This window comes from Anastrepha obliqua, chromosome 4, assembly GCF_027943255.1.
Source record: "Anastrepha obliqua isolate idAnaObli1 chromosome 4, idAnaObli1_1.0, whole genome shotgun sequence".
NCBI classification, from domain to species: Eukaryota; Metazoa; Arthropoda; class Insecta; order Diptera; family Tephritidae; genus Anastrepha; species Anastrepha obliqua.
Window position 1 is genome coordinate 38,172,304 of NC_072895.1, and position 23,783 is coordinate 38,196,086.

Here is a 23,783-nt window from a genome sequence, read left to right on the forward strand (position 1 = left end):
AGTTGGGGTTAAAATTCTATCTGATGATATTATAGGTTCTAATATATCGATTTAACAGTGTTATATACATATTTTTTCATAACGAGCATACATAAAAAAGGAGTAATCAAGTGGTTATTTCACTCAAATCTCTCTAGGTAATATACATTCGAGCACTGTTGTATTAAAATATTTATATTATGATTGTGGTGTAATAAGATGCATATCTCACTAATTTTGAAACAAATGTAAAATTGATAATCGAAATGATTTGTGTGGGAAGGAAAAAATACTTTGCTTAAAAAATTTTCGTTTCACAGCAGCTCAAATAAATGCGTAGCGATGCGCCTACATACATAAATAAAGTACTTCTACATTTGTGTTAGCTAATTTATATAGGACTCAATATGCTTACAAATCGATTTTGCTTTTTTTTGCCGGAAAAATGTTAGTTCATATTTTAAAATGTTGTGCGCTTTATGGCGAAAATAGATATATTAAGTATAACCTTCGAAAGTGGTTCGGAGATTTTCGGGTTGAAATTTGAAATTGGTATTACGGGCAAGTTATGACAACAGAACAGTTGATCCTATGACTATCAGTATAACCAAATTGAATTTATTTTTAAAAACTTTCCCGACGGAAATATACATTTGCAGGAGTACATCTCTAAAAGGACTAAACAAAAAAAGATGTGTTTTAAATTAGGTTAACCCTAAACAAAAATGGAAGTGATTAGTCTGGGATTAGTTTATCTACTATTAGTATATACATATGTAGCTGTTCTATTCTTTTACTCGACCTGTGAAAATAATGGGGTTTGTTTGCTTGGACTCGATTATCAAAGCGTTGTCTTAGTCCATTTTTTTATTCGTCTGATTCCTCATCTCGGAGAACACCACTATGTCCTAGGTCTCAATATTAACAGAGACGTAACTGGCATTGTGTGTTTAATTGGCATTTTCATGATGAACACAAATTACTCACGAAAACGGCTAACCTCCGACTGTATTTCTTAAAGATCCTCATAATAAATTATCTGGCATGTAGGCAGCCAATAACTACCCCGTTTGCCCCGATTTTTTTATTATTATTAACAGATCTCAAATGTATACAATTCAACAAAACAACAAAACCATTCAATAACCGACGGCTTCGCGGAGTTTGCCTATAACACATTTGTCACCCACTCGCACTCTAACTGAGGTGCAAAGTGGCACAAATTACTTTCGTATGGTGGTCACGGTTGCTGCTGCTTAAGATTATCCGGCCCGACACAGATTCCCAGCCGAATCAGTTAATCTTCCAACTGAGCGCCAGCACCTACGCTAAAACTAGTCTATGGATCTCAACATGAGGAATCTAAATTTGTCTATTCGGCAACTGATAAATCAGTAAAAGCGGACTCAAAGCATCAATGACAGAATGACCATCACATTCTACGATTTAGCTCGAATACGTTATGTTTCCACCCACTTTTCTCAAAAACCCCATTGTGCAAGAGACTATTACTCAAAACCATGTTGGGATGGGCACTTTTGGACTAAAGAATCGTGTTTAGCGCCCATATAAAAAAAACAATAATAGATGCAACGAAATAACGTATTAAACAAACAAAAACATAATATTTGGTACAATTTTTTAACGAAAATGTATTTCGTTCGAGCTTACGAGATACTCTCATTTGTGATTTTTGTCATCTGTTGGAATATAGTGATTTTGAGTATGTGGTAAATATAGTTTATCAAAATAATTGAAACTGAAAAGAGAAGATGCTCACCGCGTGTATTTTGTTAACATCAAGCTTGAAATTCGCCATCAATACAGTGTCTTTTTTTTTTTAGGCGTCACAACGCATTGAAAGTCGAAAAGTGTGAGGCTTGCCTTTCGGCTCTCCCCTCCACAGCTTCGTCTCCCTCCCCACCCTAATGCTAAATGCTACTCCCTTTCAAAATCAAAACGAACTCCCTTTTTCCTGCCATGTACGCATACTACACTCTCTTGCTTCCTTACGCATATTCAGCCGTGTTGGAAAAGTTTTGTTCTTGTAAACTTTAGCGCACTCATTTGTCATTAATCTGATTGGGAGTAGCCCAGCAATAACCATAATGGAGTCTTCTGATACGGTGCGGAACGCGCAGCACACTCTCACACTCAGCCTTTATTATCTCTGCCTCTGAACGTAAAACGTTCGCGTGTGAAAGGTGCTCTTTTGAAATTAAACCTATGGGCAATTATTACGCCCAGGTATTTAATAAACGACAGTGTCTGTCTTGTAACTCCTTAATTCCAAATTTTTCATGATTTTAAAAAATTATTTATTATTATAAAAAATTCCTCTCTTTCTTTTTTCGTATTTTGAAAAAGACGAAATATAGATAGTTTCCGCCAGATAGTTAACATGGAGTTGGTTCGTTGAAACTTTTTCTGCTGGTTTAAAGGTTACGTAAAGGCAACACTTACTGAGGATCCGTGTTGGCCACGCACATAAAAACTAAATAAAGTTCAAGTATGGAAGATGGGGTTCAACCTAAGTATACTTTATGGTGGTAGAAGGGGATTATACAACCAATTTTATCATATGGATCGGTAGTTTGAAAAACTCTAGGGGAAATTGCAATACTTAATTACTTGGCAAAATAGAAATGTGCAATAACGGTCAGTGTAATAAGATCATGTCCTAGGGAGGTTCTCAAATGACACAAGTAGTTCCGGTAGATCTCCATATGAAAAGATGGCTACCATGAATACACTGAGGTTAAATGAAGTAGGTCGCTGGAAGGAAAAACTTATGGTCATGCCAGTCTATTATTGCGACAAACTCAGTTCACCTCGGAGAGGACTGATTACATCATTCCAACGGTGACATTGAACAGGAATTTCGCTGCCCACTTTCCATTGGGAGGAATGGAGTAAAGGACTTTTAGTAAACAAGGTTGACACTATAGTCTTCACAGATGGCTCCAAAATGGATTGTGATGGTGAAGCAGGTCTACTCGTCTATTCAGAATTGAAAAATCTGTACGTCTTCCCAATATTTGCAGTGCCTTCCAGACGGAAGTACTGGCAATAGGGGAAGCTTGAAGGCTACTACATACTTCTCTTTCAAGTGCAATATCGCTATTCTTTCGAATAGCTAAGCTACAATCCAAGCACTGGATTTGGCTACAACAATCTCTAAACTTGTGGAACAAAGCAGGAATAGCTTTACCACCTTGAGGGTAAATCTTAAAGTAACCTTAATCTGAATCATTGAAGGAATGGCAAGAGGGGGATTTTCCATGAATAACATTCTTGCTGAATCGGTATTCACACCACTGGGTGCATTCAAGAATGCAATTTCCTTAAAATATCTACAAATCGCGAAAGCGACTAGACGACATGCAAAGTTAGCAGAACGAAGGGATTCCTGCAGCATCACGCCAGTGATAACTGGCTTCTAGTCTATCGGGCAACAAGCAGCCAAAATGGGCATCCCTCACAATAGACACTGTCACAGTTGTAAACAACTAGAGAAAAGTTAAACGATTTTCCACTTCCTCTGTGAATGCCATGCCTTTTGGAATGAAAGAATATCAACCCTTGGCAAATCACTGTTCGAGTGTCTGTAGTATCTCGAACAACTGTCTGTCTTAGACCGTCAACAACAACAAATTAAACAAGTTGATAGCGCGGATGTGGCAACAAAATGGTGCGCTAGCGCTAGATGGGTTCTGGATGAATCACCATTTCAATCAACCAACCAACCAATATATTATATTAATAAGCGGCCGCCGCAGCCGAATGGGTTGGTGTGTGACTGGCAAACCTCCGAGTGTATTTCTGCCACGAAAAAGCTTCTCATATTTTTGTAGGTCCCTCCATTTGTGGATGCACACAACAAATTGGAAGAAGAGATCGGCCAAACAACCAAAACGGGTGTAAACGCCATTTTTTTTTTGTAAAAATGAAAAATTTCGCACAACCATTTTGACGAACTTGTGCATACAGATAAATTAAAATCAGCTGAAAATGGCTGCATGTCCCACCAAATGGCAGTGGTGTTTAAGACGTGTTAAAGTAAAATTATTTGTGTGGTAAACTCTGTGTTTATGAGCAGTGTTTAACGTAAAACTCCAAAAACGGCCTTTAAATACGAGTTTAGGGAGCAATGTGAATATAACAGGCGTGCGGGTTCTCTATTTATGACCCAACAATAATAAAATATAATTCTAATGATATTGAATCAACACAATTAATTTAAGGAACGTGATTTTTAAGTCACAAGTTTACCCCAGCATACAATTTTTGAAGCCATTAATATTGTAGTTATCATTTTATATATAATACTTAATTAGATTACAGAAATGCAAAACCTCAAAATGAATTCTTTTATTAAAGCTGTATAAATATTTGTTTTCTTTTCTTTCACCACTAGAAAACAAATCAAATTTTTGGGAAGTCAGTATGATTAATAGCGACCCTGATACGAGTACAAGCTTTCACAGGTAAGATTTAAGGAAAAGCTTTAGCTTTAGTTTATGAAACTTTATTTTCTAAAATTATAGCCTATAATGATTACATACATTAAAAATATTTTCCTTCGAAATACTTTAGGAATATAAAGTTTTGGAATATTTGCAGTTATATTTAAAGACGGTTCGTTATATTTGTTTCTTATGACTTTTCTTTGCACTTTTTAAGTGGCATTAAAAACAATTAAATCTGGAATAAATGTTACACTCCGTCTTATACAAGAGAATCCACGATATTCGTCCGCACTTGTTATTTAGGGTATTATAACTTTCTTCAAATAACTGTTATTTGTAGTAGTGCAACGGAATCTAAATAGTTATAGGCAAATTAAGATATCCCTTGGTATTGAAATTGAGCATAATATGATAATAACCGCGGTTTTTTTAAGAAGAAGTAAAACCGAAGAAAACTTTCCATGAAAAAATCAACAAAAAGCGAATTTTTTTTTTAAAATGGGCATTCTACCGTCCTCTCGTGAGTTATGCAGCATTTTTGAATAACCATATTAAAAATGTTATCTAACAATCTTGTATGATTTCAACCTCCTAATAAACATACTTGGTTAACACTTAAAAAATGATTGGAAAACGAGTCTCATTATCAAGTATTGCCTTCGATAACGAATGCGAAAATATGTTGGTCTTGGATTGGAGATACATATGTATGTACATATATGTATATATCTATCTCGATTCCTTTATGCTGTTCCATAAAACCGCCAGGAGAACAAACTCATAATACCCTTGTGTACAAGTGTGCGCGGGTATAAAAATAGTTTCAAATTATATAGGGTCCGGCACTCGAAGTGTAACCAACTTTAGCACACTCGCACAGGCATCAGCTGTCTGTTAGTTGGCTAAATGACAGTCCAGAGTATTGTTTACAAGCGCGCGGAAGCATTTTACCGAGAGTAAGCCCGAAAAAAGAAAATCAGTAATGGATTTCAAACGTAAAGTGTGAGTGCATTATATTTGGCTGGAAAATCACAACCAGCGATTGTTCGTGAGCTCGAGCACCTTAAAGTAAATAAAGTTTTTTAGCGAAGTCCCCGACGAAGAGCCAATTAAATGGCGAAAGAACTGAAAATATCTGAACGTAGTATTCGCCGCATACTGAAAAATGATCTCAAAGTCAAGCCTCACAAGATCCAAAACGCGCATGATCTCACACCAAAGTCAAACTTGAAAGAGTGAAGAAGTTGCTTCGATTGGCCGAAAACAGTCAATTTCCGAACATTGTGTTTTCTGACTAGAAAATTTTTCAAATTGAGTAATTCGTAAACTCCCAAAACGATAAGGTTTATTTGACCGACCGTTCATACGAGAACTTGAGTCATTGATTGGCCACCAGGAGGCAGCACCCGCCATAGGTAATGGTTTAGGCCGCTGTAACCGCAGATGGGCGCTCTCCAATCGTTTTCATCGAGCTTGGCGTCAAGGTAAATGCGAAATATTATCGGGAAAGTATTCTGGAGGTTGCTTTGAAACCGTGGTCAGACAAACATTTCGGTGGCAGACCATGGACGTTTCAACAAGACTTGGCACCGTCTCACAAAACTCGATTGAACCAAGAATGGCTAAAGAACAACGTTTCGAACTTCATAACGTCCACACAATGGCTCTCAAATTCACCAAACGCGAATCCGATGGATTATTCTCTTTAGGCCACTTTGGAGAGCAAGGTCCGAACTAAAGGATTCACCAGTCTCGAGGTGCTGAAAAAGGCCATTGTCCGCGTGTGGGCCAAAATACCTGCAAGTCACAATCGGGCAGCTTTCGATTCGTTTCTGGACCGTCTCAAGGCCATAGTCAAGGCAAAATGTGGTCATATCGAGCAAAAGTAAATTGATTCTTAATTTTGTATTATTTTCACACATTTTTTACTTTGAATTTAATAAAAGTAATTTTCCAAACTAAATTTATGGACTTTTTAATTGGTTACACTTCGACCTGCCGGACCCTGTATATTTATAAACACGTATTATAGTAAAAATTTATGTTATGAAATTATTTGCAATCAATATTCACATTTTACCGTTATAGATCTTGTCTTCCTTCTGAAATGTTACAACCGAATGATGGAAATATCATGTCGATTTTAAAAAATTGCCTGGGAAAGGAGCTCAGCAAAGTTACAATGCCTGTGACGTTAAATGAACCACTGAGCTTTCTACAAAGGATATGTGAATACATGGAATACGCTGAAATATTAGATCAAGCTGCCAGCGAGGAAGATCCAGCTGATCGTATGAAACTTGTTGCAAGTAAGTCGTAATATAAATAATAAAAAACTCTTTGTAAATATTTTACTTATATAATATAATATAATGTATGCATATATTTTTTGAGCATTACGTAGCAGTATTTTCAATTGCTTAAGTCGAAAATTAAACTGCTTAAAATAGTCTCTTCGAAACTTAAATTTACTAAAAAGACTAATGACAATGATGGTAAAGGACCAACTTTTTCTGTTGAGAATCGACGGACCTGGAAAATTAATTGCACAATACAAAACCTTAAAGTTATTTATTGGAACATAAAATCTCCACTGTTAGATGGTGTAATTATACTTTTGTCGATTGATTTAATCATGAAAACCACTAACCCACTTCAGCGAAGTTTGAAGTCAAGTTGTTCAAATGATACAGTAATACTTTTGGGCCAACTTATCCGCTACTAGAAAGTTAGTCAATTCGACGCCAACGAAGTTGTTCGCATTCGCAGTTGCTTAAAGCATTTAAATCCATCATATGATCAAAAGCACCTTTATTAGCCTCACATAATTAATGGCATACCTGCTATTCTTAAGACTTACAACAAAGACAATGCACTGCTATCCATCACCAGCAAATTTCTTGCGGGTCTTACATCGTTTTATGCAAACTTTGCACTGATATTTATACCGACTGTGATCCCAACTTCTGCGGTGGGGGCAGATGCAATTTTAAAAATCAGTTACCACAAATTCGAACACGGTGTGTAACGCGAAGTTATCGAAAGCTGACAGATCAGCATCTTCAATGCCACCTACTTCACGGCCTTTGGATGACTTTGGAAGTCAATATAAAATAAATTAAATACCATTAAAGCGACCTGCTAGTGGAACCTGATTGACATATGAAAGGCACTCTCGGCTCGTATCTGAGGCACGACTTAATTCCAGGCCGTTATTCCCACTTACTTCCTATCCTGATGATCTTCAGTTCTCCAATTAAAACTTTAATTAGAAATACATACATATGTAGTTAAAATGTTTTTTTGGCGAGAATATTTCGAATCGATTTTTTTGATATTAATAAATATAAGTAGTCAAATATATCGCTTTCTAAGTAGCCGTTTTATTCCACACTCGCTCTCTGCAATCTGCTTTAAATTAATTGTGTGGCAGAATACGAAATGGTTGTAAAGTTGGTTTGTATATTAGACTTGCTCGTAGAGATGTATGTATGTATGCATGCCCATAATAATTTGACAAAACTCTTAAATTCGTGTTCCTGTTGTGGCAGTAGCTTTCTTCGTTGTGCCATTATGTTTCTTCCACGCGAAATCTTTATTTATTAAAATCTTCGTTAATTTCCTGGAACCTAAATCTTTGATAGCTAAAGAAATATAAAAAATTGCTTTCCTTATCCTTTTCAAAATTTAATTTTAAGTTTAACATTAAGTTTAAAATGTAATTATAAACCAGAGAAGACAAACACTTCCATATACGAGTACATATAATATATTATTATAATTTATAGTATTTTTAGTTTAAATTAAACGCTTTTCAAATTGAACGAAATCTTGTTCTAATGGAGCAAAACCATGTCGAAACTAAGCGAAACATTTTACAAATTAAATTTAATTTTTTTCAAATTCAGTGAAATCACATGATTTTTCACCTAAAAAGCCAAAAATCTGAAGTCTTGACTTCTCTGCGCTACGTTATGGCCGCAAAAGTCAGTGAGAATCAGTCAAAATGTAGAAAACCACCTTTTCTACAAGTAGATTTTTCAAACTTTATTATTGTAGCGTCACCTTCGGCAGTTGTTCGTTTCGCTAGTTCGTTCATTTCACTTTTATTGCCCTCATTATCAAATTTCATTTCAAATGTTATTTCCACAATTATCTTCTCTACGGCAGCAACGCGCCGGGTATCAGCTAGTAATTAAATAATACTCCGTTTTTTGGGGCTGTTTCCCTGTACGGGAAAAGTACTTTCAACATGCAGATTTCATTAATAATGCGATTATTCTACTTCAGGCACTCCACAAACGCCGATCGCAGAAAATCTATCACATCAAACAACACAATTGAGTCGCAAGATGCATAGAAAATATTTTGCGTACGTTCTGCGTATAGCAGAAAAAAGTATGACGGAACTTATTATCTCGTAATACATCACTCTTGCAAATCTGTAACACACAGTTGTGAGTATTTATCTACAACAAAGTACATTACACAATACTTATCAAAAAATATAAAATTTTGAATTTTCAATGCATTTTCAAAAATATCCACAACTGTACGAAGAATTAATTGGGCTATGAATTACAACAGGCAATTATTATATGGAAAATTTCGAACTCAAAAATACTCCCCTCCATTAGGCATTTCCTAGATCGGCCAACGCACATTACACCGTGCTACAGTCGTTTTGTACTTTTAAGGTGGCATACTAGACATTGTAGATCTGGTCGGTACAACACAAAATAATGTTTCAAATTTTCCATAGACTCCCTAAAATGCAACTTAGTACTTGCACCTAGATTTTTGAGCAATAAATACAGTTATTGGGGAATAGGGGAAATTTTTAAACATGGCTTTGTGTTGTACATGACCAGATCCACAATCTTGCTTTGCAATCCTAAAAGTGCATGACATTTTTTTATTTTGTAGTACTGTGTTATTATTATATTTTACATTTATATAAAGACATTTATACATATGTATGCATATTAATATACACGGAGCATAATTCAAAAGGTTTTTATAACCAGCGTTCGCGGTATCTGCATTGGCTTCAAATTGGGAACGTATTGGGAAACCATTCAATCCACTTTTGGGAGAGACGTATGAACTTCAAAGGAAAGACTTCAAATTCCTAAGCGAGCAAGTATCTCATCATCCACCAATTTCAGCTTTTCATGCAGAATCTCCTCATTATATGTTTTATGGCTCCATAAATCCGAAAATAAGGTTCATGGGGAAAAGTATTGAAATTCAACCCAAAGGTGTTGTCACTGTTGAATTTCCCAGGTAAATACGAGTATTTATATATCAAAAATACAATAAAGCCTTTATAATTAGCCTATATACATATATAAGTATAAGTAAGTGTAGAACTAAAAATATAAGTATAAGGAAAAGTACAGAAAAAGGCAGAAAATAAGATTTTAAAGCAAAAAGTATTTGTATTGTAGCAGCACAGCCTGGCAGATCGGCGAATTTCAAGTAAGTTTACCAAAGCGCATCCATTAAAGGTGGTGGCGCTAGTTCAACAACAATATTTTGTACATTCGATTGTCAAAGCAAAGTATTGGCAAAATAGAAATTAAAGAATGAATTCGCTTCTGGGCTGACAGCCACATGGACACGGCGAAAAAAAAACAAATCAGCGGATTGACCGATACCACCTTTAATAGATTCTATTTGTCGTTTACTCACAAGAATGATAGAATTCACGATTGCGCCTTCCGAATTCGCTGTGTCGCAAGAGCCTATGAATAAACAAACAAAAGGTGGGCAAATTACTTGTTTTTGACGAAGATAAGTAGGCGAAAGCAGTGGAAACAACCAAACACAGAAACTATACACACACACACACGTACTTTCTGCCACGGCGACTTCCGCGTAAAATCTTCATATTATATTATTGTAATTTGTACTTTCACAATTTAACACACGGCACTTCGTTTTCATTACTTTGATTAATTTAAATCTCACAAATGACAATATTACCAAGCCATTCACTGAATTTTCACAAACATGTAATTTCTCCTCCTTTTGTTTGTTTTGTGTTGTTCATGTCAAAACCGCGAAAAATAAAGTAACTGTTTTTTTAATGGCGCCACCTTAGATACTCAATTCGTCTTGGTTTACTCACACACGCCGTACAGTTCCATAACTAAAAGCACTACCAGCTGATTGTCAAAAGACTTGTTATATCGTTGCAGAAAATCTCGTTGCTTTGTAGTTATGAAGCCACTGATAGACCCTTGGAAATTCTAAGATCTAACTTCGGTCAGTTTGAACAAAAACTTTTCAACGTGTAGGGTCGATTCTTATCCAGCCGAGTAGCATCTCCTAATCGAACCAGAAAATTGTCTTTGAAGAATCAAGATTAAACTGTAGATTTAGTAAATTCTACTGCAATATATTCTGACTAATATCCATGCATTTTCATAATTCTTTAATAAGAGTCTCAGTCTCATTTGACATCACACTTTTTAGATAATGGAAAGGTTTACTTATTTATTTATTTAATTTCGTCGAAAAACACAAAAGTGCTTACTGACTATTGGCTTAACGCTAATATAAACCATTTATTAACAAAATAACAAATAAAAGGAGCCAAAACTAAAAACTAAAAATGAAGCATTCAACAGAGAAGATAATTGATTTTTAGTAATTGCACAATCTAACGATTTCGAATTCGAGATCTCATTAAATTCGCGAAGAGTCCGAGCAATAGGTGCATTTGTACTCGAAATTCGTTTTTAATATCTTGACATAGGGGTAAGAGCTTCTTAGAGTTCTCGCCGGAATAAGAAAGTTAATGCGTTGCAAAAGAAACGCACAATCAATGTCACCTTGAATTGAATTAAACATAAAAGAAAGCGATAGAATCGACTTTCTGTACTCAAGCGACTTTAATCTATTTAATAACAATCGGGAGTTATAAGAGAGAAATGGTACAGAAAATTTAAAGATCTTAGGGCAAATTTAAGAGAGGTTCTATTCTTGCGATAGCAAATTAATGATAACGTCTCCAAATTAGTGAAGTATTTTCCAACCTTGACCAAACAAACGCGGTGAACAGTAATTTCATCGTGTAAGCGTCTGAGAAGTTCGCACTATTACGTCTAACAAAGCCCAAGATCGAGTATGATTTTAAGAAAATATAATTGATATAACTTGAAAAAGAAAAATTAGTGACAAAAAAAGTTGTTGGTCTATAAGCCAAATTGCAAACCCTTGTTTCAAAAATTTCTTGACATTAATCCATTCGACGCAATTGCCACCGAAAGTTGGCAGCATCACTTTAGGTAGAAGTACAGTCTGTGTCAGTAAAAAGGAACGGCGATTATTCATGAAGTATAAAAGATATGGTATATGTATATATATTTAAAATTTGTTTACATGAAAGTATGTACAAATTACTCAATAAGCCGTGTAATCTTCATCGTTGTCGAGTATTGCCTGGCATCTTCTTCATGCTTTGAACCAGCTTTTCTGCGTACCTCGTCCACAAACAGGACTAGATTTTGCGAACTTGACGCACGAGTTACTTTCCGGCAAGATGCCCTTTCATAGCCCCCACACATTTTCAATGGGGTTGGCTCCTGGGGACTGGGGCGGCCCGTGCAATACTGCGAAGCCATTTTCTTGTTTTGTTGTTTCTCAATGTGTTTTTCTGAGAGCAGTGGTTTTGATGATGTCGGACGGTAGGATAAGTTCGCCTCCTTCAGTCGACGTTCGATGATGTTGATACTCACATATATTCCCTTTTTAGCACGAACTGATTGTGCTTGACGTAGTCACAAAGAAGGGTTCCGCTTAAAAAGTTGGACGATCCCTTTATCCTCCTTTTTTGTCATCACTCGCTTCAAGCCGCGCTCGGAAAAGTCATCAACATCACAACAGACTTTGTTGATTACTTCTGCAGCCGTGGTGTAAGATTATTTCGGTCGTTTCGAATGCGTGCATAAAAATACCGTCTCACTCATTTTTGTTTGGTTGCGTGTACGGGAAAGTTTCGAACGACACTAACCTGAGTTAGCACTGGCATCGTAAACCTTGAGTGGGACTATTATGCAGCAAAAAACCGAAATATATCTTAAAGTTACAAGAAAACAACCGGTTATTTTCTTCTAACACAGAGTGTATATAACAGTACATCATTACTTGCGGCAATTGTGCCTGATTTAACGGGATTGGAGGAAAGGAATTGTTGCGCCTTTCGTGAATTAAAGACACTACCTGAATAAATGCTTCTACAAACTCCTTCCAAATGTTTTTCTCGAGATACCTGGTCCCAACCTCTTCTTGTAGCACGAAATTCTACCCCCATTAAAATCAGTGATTTCAATTGAACACAAAAAATAAGATGACCGTTTTTTACATGGATGAAATTAGTGACTTCTAAATGCTTCAAATCATAATCCCTAAAACGAGGTTGTCCTCAAACAGGATTAACTCGACGCTTTGCTTTATGTTTTATTGGAGCTTGTTTTTTCGTGGGCGGCCCCAAGCCCACCAACCAATTGATTTGACCTTATCTATGTGGCTTCAGACCTTGAAACTTAACTATCGACACAAAATCAACGATTCACAATACACAACGTCGCCTTGTAACGGCATAAAGCAATCGAGATAAATAAAGACATACATATACATAAGCATATAGAAGGCTCAGAATTGCGAGAGGAGTCAATTTAGCCATGTCTCTCCGTCACTCAATGAAACTTGGTACACATATAATATTACTGCTCTTCAAAGTAGTATGGTATTGAAAATGAGTGAAATCGGTCAATATAACGACGTCTATCTGCTATACGTTAATTTTCATAATATATGAGTTCATATGCTAACGCTTGCCGGAGCTGATTTGCTGATTTGAATAAAACTCGAAAATTTATGAAAATCTCAATACGAAACTTTCAGGCTATTAATGGTAAAACTATCAAAAAATTCTTTTTAAAAAGTATTTTTTAATCCTAAAAATTAAAGCAAAAATTATGAAAATGTTATCCGTTCCTATTAAGTATTTGACTTTAAAAAACTTAATTTTTAACATCTTAAAATTAAAGTTTTTTTTATTTTTTCAGTTTAGTTTATTTTATATATATTGTAGGTATTATACTCAAGCTTACAAATAAACCAATTTTCAGAAAAATTTAAGACCATGTCCAAAATGCTTACGGTCAAGCGCGGTCAAATATAGCATGCCCTTTTTTTCTTATTCTATTTTTCTCTTTCACATTTCTATATACACATACACATATATTGTTATAATTCTAGATGGAAAGAAGCTTACACATGGAGTAATGTTAATTGTTGTGTGCATAATGTAGTTGTGGGTAAACTTTGGATTGAACAGCATGGCACAATGGAAATAAGGAACCATTCGAACGGTTATCGCGCACATCTCGAATTCAAAGAAACCAATTCTTCCAAAGAAGCCAACCAGGTGTTTGGAGTTATAGAAAATGACCAGTAAGTATAAACAATTGTACACCTATTAATGTTTTATGTATCTTCATACAGATGTATGTATTTATTAATACACTTTGGCTTCTGAACACTCCGCCGAGTATTTACCTATGAAATTTTACGAATCTTCAGCCCTTAGCTGGAACACAGAAATTTGTTAGAGCGCAGTTATCGCGAACGCGGGCATAATACACCTTATGAACGAAATGTTAACCTCTACCTACGTATAGATTAGATTCGGTTACGGTGGTTACTACTCCCCATGATGAAATTGCGGAACTTATTTAGGCCTGGAGGCCCATTAATTTGGGCTCAAATATCTAATATGGCGAACCCACTTCCTCTACTTCTAATAAACGAAGGAATATTGTGGATGGCTACGGATTCTAAGTCTGACAGCCAAGCAAAGAAGTAAGAGTTGAGGCAGCGGTGTTGCGTTTCGACAAGAGCGGGACAGTGGCAGAGGAAGTGTTCAACGCGTCCCACGTCTTTCTTGTTCCTGCAGCTGTGACAGAAGTCATTAGAGGAAAATCCCATATGTTTCCTACGCGTTTCCATTAGACAGGACCCGGTGACGCTACTAACTACTGTACTGATGGAAGATCGGTGTTGATTGATGAAGGATTTAGTTCTGTGTTCATTCCTTCTAGGTCAGATCTGTTAAGTTACTCATAAGTGGCCCATCCACTGTTAGCCTGTGCGATATAGACCGACTTGATTCAGAGCTTGCTTGAGGATAAAAGGCTGCCTAAAATACGGGGCATAGTTAACTGATTTATGTTCAGTTCTTCTCTGAGTCAGTTCTTCACGGTTGTGCTGCAACAGGCGAGCCCTTGACTCACCACGCAACTGCTTTTATAACTCGGCTCGAAAGACCCTGCAGTTGTCAGATAGTCGTAAGTCTAGGTTCAGCTACAGTACTTCTGAATGTATGTCACTGCCGATCCTATTGGTAAGTCTTGAGCCGTCAGTGAAGATACCACTGGTGCCCCGGGCTCTTGTCAAGATCAAGGTTCTTAATAGTATCCCATTCACATCTTGGTGAGCTTCGTGTGGAAAAATTATTTATAAAAACCAGAACTGTGGAGTAGTGTTACTTGTGACCGTTTACTGTGACCGCTTTTCTTGACCTGTTTTCGATGTTTCCGTTCCGGTTGAGTTTATGGCCTACAATAACCGCTGGTTCGCTTTACGTATCTGATTCCTACTATGAAACTTTCAGGCTTTACTAAGCATAATCTCAGATTTAAATCTTTGGTGTAAAATCATTTTCAGTATGAAATCCGAGGAAAGGCCAAAGCCATTGAACGATGCCGGAAAGATTGACTACCGAATGCATATAATCGATTAACTATTCCAGCAACTCTTCCTCTAACAATATGCCAGAATGTAATTTCATTTTCAAGGCGAATCTATTCAAGTTAATTGCACTTGAGCAGCAACAATGTTTGCATGTATTTTGTTTTTGTAAAAGTGATTCTTAAATCTCCATGAGAATGTAAACAAACATACAAAGCAAGGACAATGAGAACACAGGATCTCTGCTCTAGTGCAATTATCTTGAATGAATTCGAAACAAATTTAAAAAATTTAAAATTTTGCCACAAAAGGGATTGAATGGGGCAACACATTTTTATAGGTATCTATTTAATTACCGCGGTGGAATGTATTTCAGAGAAATGTGTTCAAAACAATAATTTCGTTTCACTGAATTTTTTTTTTATGTGCATATGTGGTTACGGACCTAAATACATATATATGTATGTATGTTTATTTTTAAGTTTTTCTTATTTTTCATAAACAAACCACCGGACATTCCAGGACTATGAAACATCAGCAAAAAAAAAAAAAGAATATTTTAATAAAAATATGGATTGAAATTATTACAATATTTAACTTTTTTTGAAGTGTAAATTTCAAAGTTAAAATTTTTGTTTATGTATTGGATTCTTGTGTTTTTAGGAAAACAATATTATATCGGTTATACGGAAAATGGAACGAACTTTTGAAATGTACATCCGAAGAAGACTACCAACGGTATATCCAGCATAAAGTTGATAAAGAAGCAAACACTTCCCATGACCATCATTCTCGAAAGATATTATCAAAGTTAAATAGCTTTAAAATGTCGTCATTTCTCAGCGTTAGCATGCAAGATGTAAGCTTTCGGAATTTCTTACATCATTACATTATTCTTTGAGTACATAATAATATAGCCACAATCACTCAAATTCCGGCACGCGATTATAAAGAAGCTTTCGGTCGGTTAACGCTTGCAACGATTTGTAAAGTATATACATAAAAAAGGTATGATCAGATTATGTCATTTAGAGGAATGAATTAGTTTTTTGTACGGTAAAAGAAGCCTACAAATATCGCACAGAATGCTTCAAATTATCATTGTGCATTGGGGTGGCTCCATCCAACATTCTTTTCAATCGAAATATAATATTAGTTGTATTTTTTGATCAAAAATAAGTTTTTTTGTCTAACATGCGACCTGCAAAAGAAGGCTTAAAAACGATGGTGGTACCATTCGGAGTACGTAGGTTCGTATCTTCGCACAAGAAACACCAAATTGAAGAAAACGTTTTTCTAATAGCAGTCGGCCCTTTACAGGCAATGGCAAACCCATGAGTGCATTTTTGCCATTCAAAAATTACTCATTAAAAACCAGCTAGCGTTCGGTGGCGGCATAAAATTGCAAATCCATCGATTTGTGGAAATATTTATATCAAGACGCACACCACAAATAGGAGGAATTGCTCGGCCAAACAAAGAGAGTAAATTTTACTGAAACATTTAACTAAAATGTGTGTGGCCGGGACCGAACACAGCCCTCCTTACTTGATAAGTAGATTGCTATTTCTCGAATTGTTTTGAAATTTTCTGAGAACGGTCTTCATAAAAATAGGTATCTAAAGAAAAGAATTAAAAAAAAATTTAGTTGATACAGTTTAAGAACACATAAAAGTAAATAGGCAAGTCAGAGTTAGGATAGTTTGCCTGACACGGCTGATATAAAGTGAAAAAATAGCTGAGTTAGTACAATGTTAAGTAGTTCATGAATTTACTATAATATATCACATGGCGTTTAAGGTAAGAAAAATTGATGGCTCTCGAGCAGTTGGTATAAAGTAGATCGGGGGCATCGATTTGTATGTCAGTATAATACACAATTTCATTAGTTATTCTGCTTTTAGATAGGTAGGTGAAATCGTTGAAGGGCCAGTTTGGCACGCCTCAAGTAGCACCAAAGCGCCGTTTTGATACCATTATGAGACCTCCAACATGCAGATATCTACAACCAGCCAGAGCTGATCATATAATGGAGAAGATTGGTGGGATTTAGGTTGGAGCACTGCCCCAGACTGTAGAAGAAAGGAGCACCCAGTGACCTTAATCATCTAGCTGGCAAAGCCGGACACTTACAGAGAAAGTGCTCAACAGTCTCCTTCTGTGAAAGGTCCCCACAGCTTCTGCAATGGTGGTTAAATGGTAACCCTAGCTTTTCCGCGTGTGGGCCGATCGCTCAATGACTGGTAAACACAACTACGAGCTTGGAAATTGAATGGCAGGGAGTCCCCAGAATTTTCTGAGTCCTGTGTCTAGTCTACTGGGGCCAAAGGTTTTTCGAAAGAGCACATGAAGAAATGGAGCTTTATCGTTTCTGCGTTTTCCTGAGAAATAAATAAATAACAGTGAGAGGGATGCCGATGGCCGGGTAGGAGGTTTCTGAGACCAATTCAGTCCCATTCCTGGCAAGCTTATCAGCAATTTCATTTCTCTCTATGTTCCTATGCCTTGGAGCCCAGATCAGAGAAATGTTACCTGCACACCCAAAAGATTTGATCTCCTATTCTGCTTTTACTTTTCTTTTTGTCGATCGATACCGGTTTTGAATTGAGAGAATCTATCCGCGAGATAATCAGCTATATTTTGACATGTTATAAATTTCAAAAGGTAAATATGGGACCAGTAAAAAAAGTAGTCTTAGATAGAAATGTCGTTTAAACAAATTAAACAAATCCTTACAATTAAAATGGGTGAAATAAATTATTGTTTCAATGATAGAAAAAAATTTGCAAAATCAAAGCAAATTGACCAAACAGTGCGGCTGAGATGAGATTGTGAATCTATAATGTTACGAGTGTTACTCAAAGGATAAATTTAAAAGTATTACTCAAAAATTTAAAATTAGTAAAAAAATTTACTACAATAATTTTAAATTGAAAATTTACTAATTTTCCATTTTCCTTTTCACTCAGGATCAAATCGATACAACTCTGCTGGAGAGTTTAAATCTTAACAATGACTTGAGCCAAATACCTGCCGATACGAAATCAGCAATATTGTGGAACGCTAACGTACGTCCTGAAAATAGTACAAAGGTAAATAAATTAATAAGTTGATTTTTTTTTTCATGTAATATTGTGACGATTACTTTCATGCAATACTGAAATTACCCATATTAATCCCAATTTCACAAAAAAAAAAACAAAAACAAAAAAAAAACAATTAGAGCATTGTAAATTGTGATACGACTTGCCAGAACTGGTTACAACCGTTGGCTCAATGTAGATGTATGTAGTTAGGTTAGGTTCGATGATTGCCACCGAGAATAAAAGTGCTCACTTTGATCTGGCATCCTGAATTCGTCCATTATGGTAGAGATATGGTTCCGATCCCACACACAAAATTTCGTGGCATCACGTTGTTAAAAAAACGGTATATGTACACCATTGGGAATTCTACAGTGGCATCGAATAGCGGGACCAGCAGGGCCCCGGAGTAAGTGGCTTGAAGAAATCATTATAGTCATACTCGTAATGGGTACCGAACTTTGTTTGCCCCGACAGGTGGCGTCGGAGCCGAACGAACCATTGATTAATTTGACACATGACTCCCTCAGCAGCTTTACATACAATAGAGGGCATGGTATGTAAAATAATTCAAATTGTGTTCCATTTTAAATAAATTTTGGGCGGCACCAAGTTCGCCGGGTCTGATAGTAATTAACAAAATAACTACTTTCAATTTAATGAATTCTCATATCATCCTGTAGCCAGAAACACCCTGTTAAAAATTTGAAAACGAAGATGTCTTCTCCTCCAATATTTTTGAATTTTTGATTCCAAACACAGAACTAACATACATTTTATTGGTTTAATCTGGCTGCTACGGAGAAAAATTTCTGCAGCGGATTTATTTGAATTTTTTTTTTTAATACGAAATTCTTATATACATACATAAGTAACTAATTTCAAATGTCTAACAAAATTAATTTTAATGAGATTTACTTCTGTGTCTGTTAGCAAAGCAAAATTTATTATACTCGTATATATTATTTAAATATTGTTAACATGCGATCCTCTGTTGGCATTGATACTAAATCATATATTTTTACGTTAGTATTATCATTTCACAGATTTCGCAATGCAACTTAATGCCATAGATCCAAAAGTTAGCCTCAATACTTTGTGTCCCACCGATTCAAGGTTGCGTCCAGATATAAGATGTCTTGAAGAAGGTGATGTAGCTGGTGCATCTGCACAAAAAAATCGATTAGAAGAAAAACAACGTGATACTAAACGATTGCGAAAAGGAAAACATGAAAAAGAACTTTGGAAACCACGGTAACGCTATTGCTCTATATCATATTGCACTGTTATTTCTTATTATTTTTTAGGGTCAATTTTATTCCTAGTAGCTTAGTCATAAATCTAATATTCCTGGAGATGTCACTCAATCCAATTTTCGTGTTTTAGCCATATTTGTTCTTTTTTGAATTTTTATTTTAATAAACAACATGAAAGCAAGATAAAATAATTAACCCAGCAGGTTATTATATCAATGATAAATTTTACATACATATCGCACCCTAAATACAAAAGGGTCACAACCAGTGATGGTAAATGGTTTTTTGAAAAATCCCTACACAACCCAAAAAAATTCCCTACTTTTCCCTACGCTTACAACAAATTTTCCCTACAAAATTCCCTACATTTTTTTCTCCTGTGTTTACACTATAATGAGGCAATTGCAAAGTCCAAATTGAATTGTTTGCTTAAGATTTTTTTAAAATTCCGTACAGAGCTTCTGCAGTGCATTCAGTTCTTAAATCTTACCATGAGACACATAAGCTTATTGAGTCCGATGTCTGTGCTCTCATCGATCATTATGGGAAATTTGTTTACTTTTAATTTTTTAACTAAATTGTCTTTTTCTTCTTTTGCCAATTCATTTTTTATTATGTTGGTGCACTTCTTTCTTCCGAGCTCAGAGTTTTTTATTATTTCAGAATCAGGCACGATTTCTTTTAAGAGTGGGATTAAATCGTCCCCTTAGTATTAAAATAGCCTATAAATTTTGTGATGCTTTGAGAAAATGAATTTCAAACCTTTTGTCGAAAGTAGCTCTCACTCAAATCTCGTTATGTCTGTAAATATTTATTATTTTTTGACTAACGTTTTGACCCACTTTGTGGAACTAGAATTTGACAAAATTTTGACCACATATAAAATCGACGATGGAGAATCCAAAAATTCAAAAAAAAAATAATAGCCTATGAGCACATAGGCAACATTATGCTCAGCGAAGAACATGCTAAGTCTTATTTCGAAATTTCTGGAACCATTTGGTTTACTCGCCTTTTTTAAAAAAAGCTGTTTATTTTAGATGTCTTTTTAATTGTCTTCATATTTTTTGGTGCATTTTTGTTTCGGCGTGCTTCTGTTAATCAGACTTGCTCGTTAGCCACAGCTTAAAACTAGCCACTAAAATTTCGTCGTCAAGCCACTTGTTATTGAACTTTTGTTTCCGATACTTGCATTGTTTTTCCTGGTGTTCCTCCGGAGAGTCAATCGAAGAGGAGGAGCTCATTTCTGTAAAATATATGCATTTTAAATATAAAAAAGCCAAAACTAAAATAATTGTAAACTTACTTCAAAAGTGAAAAACGCAATGAAAAAATCGTGCTAGCGTTAACGAAGAAAAACACGGCAATGTTGCCATATTAACGCTTTTTAAAGTATGCTGCCATAAGGAAAAGAAGTCTGGCATGAAATCTTACTGCGGATTTTTATTTTAAATGAACTTTTTTAATTTTACCCCGCTATTTAAAAATTGTTTCTGTCCTTCTTGAAAATTCCCTACATTTACAGAATTTAAAAAAATCTGTCCTTCTTTTCCCTAAACCCACATTTTTCGACAAAAATCCGTACATGTAGGGAATTTTCCCTACATTTACCATCACTGGTCACAACTCAAAATTTTCCACACTCGAGCTTGACTTGTTTACAGTAGCACAGAAAACAAACTATGTGACATATCACGCTGAAATTTGCCATGTAAGCTTATAACAGTCCTACCAAAAAACAAAAAAATTTTTTTTGCCTTATGTCATCCGCGGACCGTTTTATTGATAACTTCTCGTTCATATTTGAGCAGAAGGAACATTTGTGCGATATGTCTTTTTTAAGCTCCTCCAATCGAGTGAAAATCTGAGCTTCATAAATACTTTAGTAAGCCGCGTGCCATTTTATTCATTTTGGTTTGACATTTCATAATAAAAAGGCTTACAGGTCTGCTAGAATTAATACATTTCGCCCTTTGCGACGAAGCTGGAAAGTTTCTTTTAAACGTAAGACAGCGAGAGCTACATACCATCTTATTTAACTGCAATTTGTAAAATGGTGCGTGGGGTTCGATGTATTTGTACGTCTCCAACTGATGTCAATCATGCTGGATCTTTGTACCTTAGACAGTTGAGGTTAGCCCTTCTAATCAAAGCGCTCCACTATACAACTCTATATGGGAAAATAGGCGTAATGAGCGCTGGTCTATGGCTCCTTTACAGTGATATATAGGTCTTCCTATTTCGCTGAGTTTCCCTTCCAGCTCAGCTTTTTATCTAAAATAACGCCGAAGAACTTATGCTTATTTGCAGGACTTGTGCGGAAGCCATTTAGTTCCGGTAGATGGAGTTCCTCCTACAGAGGACAATCAGTATCGCGCATTCAAGCGCCATTTTGACACATCTCGAGGTGACCTTTGCCCCAAGTCACAAAGTGCTTGTGAAAACTTGTCTCTGTACGCGATTCGCGATATCATCGGCATAAGTGACAACTTTGTCTCTCGCCAATCCACATCTCGTAGCAACAACTTAACAGTCAGGTTCAAATGAGTTGAAAAGCAACTACTCCCGATGCTTACCTGCCTCTTAATTAAGGATTACACCAACCTAATGTTACGGGTTACGGATTACACCAACCCTATTATTGTGTACTTGGTCCTTTGGACTGTTGCATGAGACGTTACCGGCTTCAGAAATTAAAAGAAACCGAGATGTTTCCTCTGTCGTGGAAATGTAAATAAATTTGAAACAGTCCCCAAAAATGTCCACAAAATAGGTACCTCAATGTGTTAATAAGTTTTGCAAGAGTTTTGCATGCCATATTGACGGCTTTAACCGAGAAGAAGATTTAGTGTGTCTACAGTATTCGCATCTGGGGTACTGCCTTTTCCTCGTCGGCTATGACGATGAAAACTTGCAAGTTTTGTGTTTTTGTTCTTTTTTGGATAGTTTTCTTTCTCTTTTAAAAGTAAATACTGACAAATTATAAGATAGTTAGTTGCTAACTAATTCTTACTGGAAAAGAAGATGAACGGTATTATTATAAAACAAACAATGGTGAACATTCGAAATGCTGAGATCCTCCATTTCCATAAATGGAGAGACCCGCAGTTTTATGCCGCTTCCGAACCGCAGATGGTAGAAATACGCTCCTAGATTTGGCATTGCCTGCCGAGGGCAAACTGTTATTAGAAAACACTTTCTATCATTTGAGTAATCTCTACTCCTCAATATTAATTATAAAATATGATTGATTGATTGAAAATATTAAATATAAGAGATGTTTGATAATAAAAGTATTATCATTTATTTTTTGTTTGGTGGTCTTCTTATAGTAATGTAATATTTAACTAATATTATTTTTATTCAGAAGATACAAAATTTCTTGCGCTCTATTAACCTAGCATACCAGCACCACCAAGTACTCATATAAATAAATCATAGCATTGAAGTGAATAAATTTAATTATTTAAAACCTGATTTTTTACTTTGAGCTCTGGTTTCAAAATCTTTTTTTTTTTCTTACAGATGGTTCAAGTTTGGAACGAATCCTCTGACCCAACATGAAGATTGGATGTTTACAGGCGCATATTGGGATCGAAACTATGATTTCACGTCAGAAATTTTTTAACAAACTATAAAATACTGTTGTATTTTCAAAACAAAATGTTAATAAATATTGTATTTTGGAAGCAATATAAATATTAGAATGAAAAAAAACATCTTCGAAATTTTCATAAATTTTGTAAAGGCTGATCAATTTAAAGGTATCGGAATTTAAAATGAAATAAAACAACGAAAATTCAAATTGATTGGGCAATCTTTATTGTTTTTATGTAGAACCATTCATGAAATTTATTTTTTTTAAATAATGTCTTTCAAATGTTGGTCGCAATTACGCCGTAATTCAGTCATCCATAAACACCAATTTTGAATGACTCTCTGGAGGACTTCGGTCGGTATCTCGTGAATAACTTTAGTAATGTTGGCTTCCAATGCCTCAATCGAAGCTGGCTTAACTACAAAGCACTTAGATTACACATATATATATATATATATATAATTGGAGCGTATACTCCTTTTGGATGTTTGGCCGAGCTCCTCATCTTATTTGTGGCTTGAGTCTTCATGCTATTTCCCAAATGGAGGGACCAACAGCCGACTCCGAACGGCAGACATTTTTTATGAGAAGCTTTTTCATGGCAAAAATACACTTGGATGTTTGCCATTGTCTGCCG

At 35.7% G+C, this 23,783-nt stretch overlaps 1 protein-coding gene across 1 annotated transcript; it reads left to right on the forward strand.

Annotated features, from left to right (window-relative positions):
- The first annotated feature begins 22 nt into the window (after nt 1–22).
- Nucleotides 23–23,247, forward strand: LOC129245959 (oxysterol-binding protein-related protein 2). Its single transcript, XM_054884418.1, has 9 exons — nt 23–137; nt 4,397–4,466; nt 6,537–6,757; nt 9,476–9,734; nt 13,719–13,913; nt 15,873–16,068; nt 18,179–18,301; nt 19,323–19,546; nt 23,074–23,247. The coding sequence occupies exons 2-9, from the start codon at nt 4,426–4,428 to the stop codon at nt 23,174–23,176; spliced, it is 1,362 nt and encodes a 453-aa protein (XP_054740393.1). The 5' UTR covers nt 23–137; nt 4,397–4,425; the 3' UTR covers nt 23,177–23,247.
- The last annotated feature ends 536 nt before the right edge of the window (nt 23,248–23,783 follow it).

Bases quoted from the DNA above. Each gene is read 5' to 3' on its own strand.
- LOC129245959 (XM_054884418.1), top strand. From the start codon at position 4,426: ATGATTAATAGCGACCCTGATACGAGTACAAGCTTTCACAG. The intron at 4,467-6,536 runs GTAAGATTTAAG...TTACCGTTATAG, and splicing joins ACGAGTACAAGCTTTCACAG to ATCTTGTCTTCCTTCTGAAA. The intron at 18,302-19,322 runs GTAAATAAATTA...TTTTTACGTTAG, and splicing joins GTCCTGAAAATAGTACAAAG to TATTATCATTTCACAGATTT.